This window comes from Hipposideros armiger, unplaced genomic scaffold, assembly GCF_001890085.2.
Source record: "Hipposideros armiger isolate ML-2016 unplaced genomic scaffold, ASM189008v1 scaffold_46, whole genome shotgun sequence".
In the NCBI taxonomy this organism is placed as follows: Eukaryota; Metazoa; Chordata; class Mammalia; order Chiroptera; family Hipposideridae; genus Hipposideros; species Hipposideros armiger.
This window is the reverse complement of record NW_017731396.1, coordinates 4,487,677-4,491,902: the sequence shown is the minus strand read 5'-3', so window position 1 is coordinate 4,491,902 and position 4,226 is coordinate 4,487,677. Positions and strand designations below refer to the sequence as shown.

The following is a 4,226-nucleotide window of genomic DNA, read 5'->3' as shown; positions in this document are numbered from 1 at the left end:
AGGGGAGGAGAGGCGTCTTGCCTGCTGGCCTGGGTGCCCTGACGGGGTTGGGAGAGGCTGTGTGGCCAGGCTCAGCCCTTCTTCCTCTCTCCAGCTCCGAGATGCACGTGCCGTCGGTGGCCCTGCGTTTCGGCCTCATCATGGAGGCCTACTGCAGGGGCAGTACCCACCACATGAAGGTGCTGATGAAGCAGGTGAGGCTCAAGGCCACGGGCCTCCACCTGGGACTGGGCTCTGCTCCTGGGCAGGGCCGCCCAGGCCCCTTTGGGATCACCAGGGCTGGCCTGAGGCTTGGAGCCAGCTCCACCTGGCTTGCCTGCCCACACTGCCCTCCCATCCTCCTGCCCAGGGGGAAGCTCTGTGCAAGCTGAAGGCCCTGAACGACTTTGTCAAAGTGAGCTCCCAGAAGAGCCCCAAGCCCCAGACCAAGGAGCTGATGCACCTGTGCATGCGCCAGGAGACCTACCTGGAGGCCCTCTCCCACCTGCAGTCCCCGCTTGACCCCAGCACCCTGCTGGATGAAGTCTGGTGAGCCCCAGCTCTGGCCTCCTCGCGCCCCCCCAGAGGCCTGAGGAGGGGCCCCTGCTGACTGCCCTGTGCTCGGCAGTGTGGAGCAGTGTACCTTCATGGACTCCAAAATGAAGCCGCTGTGGGTCATGTACAACAACGAGGAGGCGGGCAGTGATGGCAGCGTGGGCATCATCTTTAAGAACGGGGACGGTGAGCACGCTGGGCCCTGGGAGGGACCTGCTAAGGCCTTGGCCTCCCCACACGGAGCCACATTGCCCTCGGGGGACCCTGGGAAGTGACTTCTGGAGGGCGAGCCTAGGTGACGTCCCAGTACTCTGGGGGTTGGGCATGGCTGGGAGCTGAGAACGCCCTGGAAACTCATGCTTTTCCTTCCGGGGGCTGGCGGTGCAGACCTCCGTCAGGACATGCTGACTCTGCAGATGATCCAGCTCATGGACGTTCTGTGGAAGCAGGAAGGGTTGGACCTGAGGTGAGGGGCCTTCCTGTCATCCATTTGTGCCTGTGCCAGGCCTAGGACCCCTGTCCCTTTGGAGGGGTCCCCTGCCAAAGCTGATAGTGCCACCTCAGGAAAAATGGCTGTTCTAAGAAGAGCAGGGACTCGTTTACAAAGGTAGGGCCAAGGCAGGTGATAGGGCCACAGGATGAGGGTGAAGGACAGCCCTGGTGCTTAGCATCTGTCTCACCATTGGCTCCTTTGTCCCAAGTGTCCCTGGCTTCCTGACCCATCTNGTGGCCATGGGGGATGCTGCCCCTGTGAGACCCCCCCCAATCACCCGCCAGCCCCCTAAATTCACTCTCCCTCCCAGTAGCATCAGATGGTATTTGTGGGGTATCCATGCATGTGAGGGGCTTGGCCAAACATGCCAGCAGGCAAGTTCGACAAGGCGGAATGACCAGATGGCCTTGGTCATTGGCCTGTTCATTCATTCAACAAATATTTCCTGGGTGTCGGCCATGTTCCTTCATCAGAGCCTGCTGACGGCTCTGATGGAGCTCAGGGGGCAGGAGGAGCTAATACAGGAAAATAGGCAACCCCACCCTCTGCGCCCTGGAACCCCTGGGCCCTCCACAGGGCGGAGGGCTGATCCTCCCTCCTTCCCCTAGGAGAGCTTCACCTTCCAGGTGTCCACTAAGGACGTGCCCCTGGCACTGATGGCCTGCGCCCTCCGGAAGAAGGCCACGGTGTTCCGGCAGCCCCTGGTGGAGCAGCCCGAGGACTACACCCTGCAGGTGAACGGGAAGCATGAATACCTGTATGGCAGCTACCCCCTCTGCCAGTTCCAGGTGAGGGCTGAGGGCTGGGGAGCCCTGGGCTCCTGGGTTCCCTACAGCCTGGGCCGGGGCCTGGGTGGGGGTTGGGGCGCTGGCTCTTTGGCCCCTCTTGAGCCCTATGAGCCAGGACTTTGGGGATCACAGTGAGAGTGTCCCCTTTCTGGGGTGGACCTCACCATGAGCACAAGCAGGGCTCCATCTTTAGGAGGTGGGCGGGGTCAGGAGGAGCCAGCGGGGGAGGCCCGGAAGGCCTGGGGTAGGCGGTGGTCAGCATGGGGGAGTCCCTGGGTACCCGGTTGTTCAGGGAATGGTTGGGACTGGTCGTCAGCCACTCACTGTGCTTCCACACCCCCCATCTCAGTATATCTGCAGCTGCCTGCACAGCGGGCTGACCCCACACCTGACCATGGTACATTCCTCCTCCATCCTCGCCATGCGGGACGAACAGAGCAACCCTGCCCCCCAAGTCCAAAAACCACGCACCAAACCGCCCCCCATTCCCATGAAGAAGGTGAGCCGCACCGTGCACTTACCCTCTCCACCCCTTCCTCCCACCTGTGTCCAACCTTACAGCCTACTGGGCAAGGCCCAGGCCAGCAGGGGTCCAGGGGCCCCTCGTCACGTGCCCCTTGGCTTGTCGGTGTTGAGTTGGGACCTTGAGCTTGGGCAGCCAACACCACCGACCACGGGCGTGCTGGGGTGGGGGCCTGTCTGAACTCCCCGGGGCTGCCTCCAGGCCTGGCTCTCAGCTGCCCCCCTCACACACCTTCTCTGTGAACTGGAGGCAGAACTCCATGCCCTGCAGAGCTCAGGTGCTGGGTCCCCGAGGCCACCTGCACGGCAGGTTTTCTGGTAAAAATGGAGTTGGGAGCAGGTACCCAAGCCCTGCTGCAGACCTGCAACACTCTGACCCTATCCTCAAGAGCCACAGAGCCTCCAACTGCTCTAACGACCCTGCTTCTCCCCTGCCGCCCAGCCCTCCTCTACATCCCTGTGGTCCCTGGAACAGCCTTTCTGCATCGAGCTGATCCAGGGCAGCAAAGTGAATGCCGACGAGCGGATGAAGGTAGGCTAGGAGCTCCTGGGCCTTGGAAGCGGGTGTTTTTTGCACAAACAAGGTGGCTGTGGCCCGGAGGGGCAGCAGAGGAAGAAGAGGGGGGCGGGTCACATGAAAGCCACCTGACCACATTACCCAGCATCCCTGCCTGGGGTGGTTGTGAGCTGCTTCAAAACAGGAAGGGGGGAGGGGAGCAGGCCTGCGGCCAGAGAGGCCGATTCGTAGAAACTGGGCCCAGCGAGTTCTGGGTACTTGACTTTGGAGGTTGTGGGGCCAGGCCCAGCCCAGGGATGTGGAAACCGCAGTCAGGGAGGTGACAGGCGTTGGAAGAGGAGCCACTCCAGCTGGGCCAGGGGCCTTGAGGCTCCCAGGGGTCTGGGGGCAACACCTGCTGGACCCCCAGGGGTCAAAGCCCACTTCTGGGCTAGCCACACGCCCATCTCCTCAGACCTTGTGACAGCCTGCGAGGTGCAGGTTTCATTGTCCCATTTGCAGGACGGGAAGCCTGGGTCCACAGAGGATGGGTCTCTTTGGGGAGCACTTTTGTTGGGGTAATTCCACAAACAGGCAGGTCTGGGTTGCCCTGGCAGAATCACAGAGGATTGGATGGAGGCAGCTTTCTGGCTGGGCCGTGAGGGCTGTCACGGCAGAGTTGGAGGAGGCATTAAATCCTTCTCCAGCCACAGGGGGCTCATAGGATTCTGAGCAGTGGGGGGAGCCCTATCATGTCAGAGCTCAAAGGGCCCCTGGAGTTTCCGAGCCCCAATAGGGAAACTGAGGCCAGAGCAGGCAGCGACAGGCCCTGGGGTCCCACGGAGTCGGTGGGGAGCTGAGCCCTGTTGCCCACGCACTGCCCACCATACCTTTCCCTTTACCCCTGCTCCCCCCTTGCGTGGCCACGCGTCCCACTCAGGCAGCCAGCCAGCCCCCGAATGAGAACATTTCAGGAGGAGATTCTGGCCTTAAGCGGGTGGAGAACTTGGAAGGGGAGAGGGGGCTGGACCTCAGCCGCCTGTCACCTATGCCCACACCTTCACCAGCTGGTGGTACAGGCCGGGCTGTTCCACGGCAACGAGACATTGTGCAAGACGGTCTCCAGCTCCGAGGTGAGCGTGTGCTCGGAGCCCGTGTGGAAGCAGCACCTGGAGTTTGACATCAATGTGTGCGACCTGCCACGCATGGCCCGTCTCTGCTTTGCGCTGTACGCTGTGATCGAGAAGGCCAAGAAGGCTCGCTCTACCAAGAAGAAGTCCAAGAAGGCGGTGGGTCGGGCTGGCTGGGAGGCTGGGGCCAGGCCCCGTCCAGTCCTGCAGCCCCGGGGCCACTTAGCCTGGGGACAGCCCTGGGAGGGCCTTCGGACCCCAGG

At 62.3% G+C, this 4,226-nt stretch overlaps 1 protein-coding gene across 1 annotated transcript in view; it reads left to right on the top strand.

Moving 5' to 3' along the window:
* The window catches only part of PIK3CD (phosphatidylinositol-4,5-bisphosphate 3-kinase catalytic subunit delta), a gene marked incomplete at its 3' end in the record, with an annotated part of 31,129 nt that overhangs the window by 20,561 nt on the left and 6,342 nt on the right, over nt 1-4,226 (top strand). Inside the window, exons 6-9 of the mRNA XM_019639707.1 lie at nt 1,636-1,815; nt 2,165-2,314; nt 2,780-2,869; nt 3,901-4,210. Of these exons, the coding sequence (XP_019495252.1) occupies nt 1,636-1,815; nt 2,165-2,314; nt 2,780-2,869; nt 3,901-4,210 (730 nt within the window). The remainder of the gene's footprint in view (nt 1-1,635; nt 1,816-2,164; nt 2,315-2,779; nt 2,870-3,900; nt 4,211-4,226) is intronic.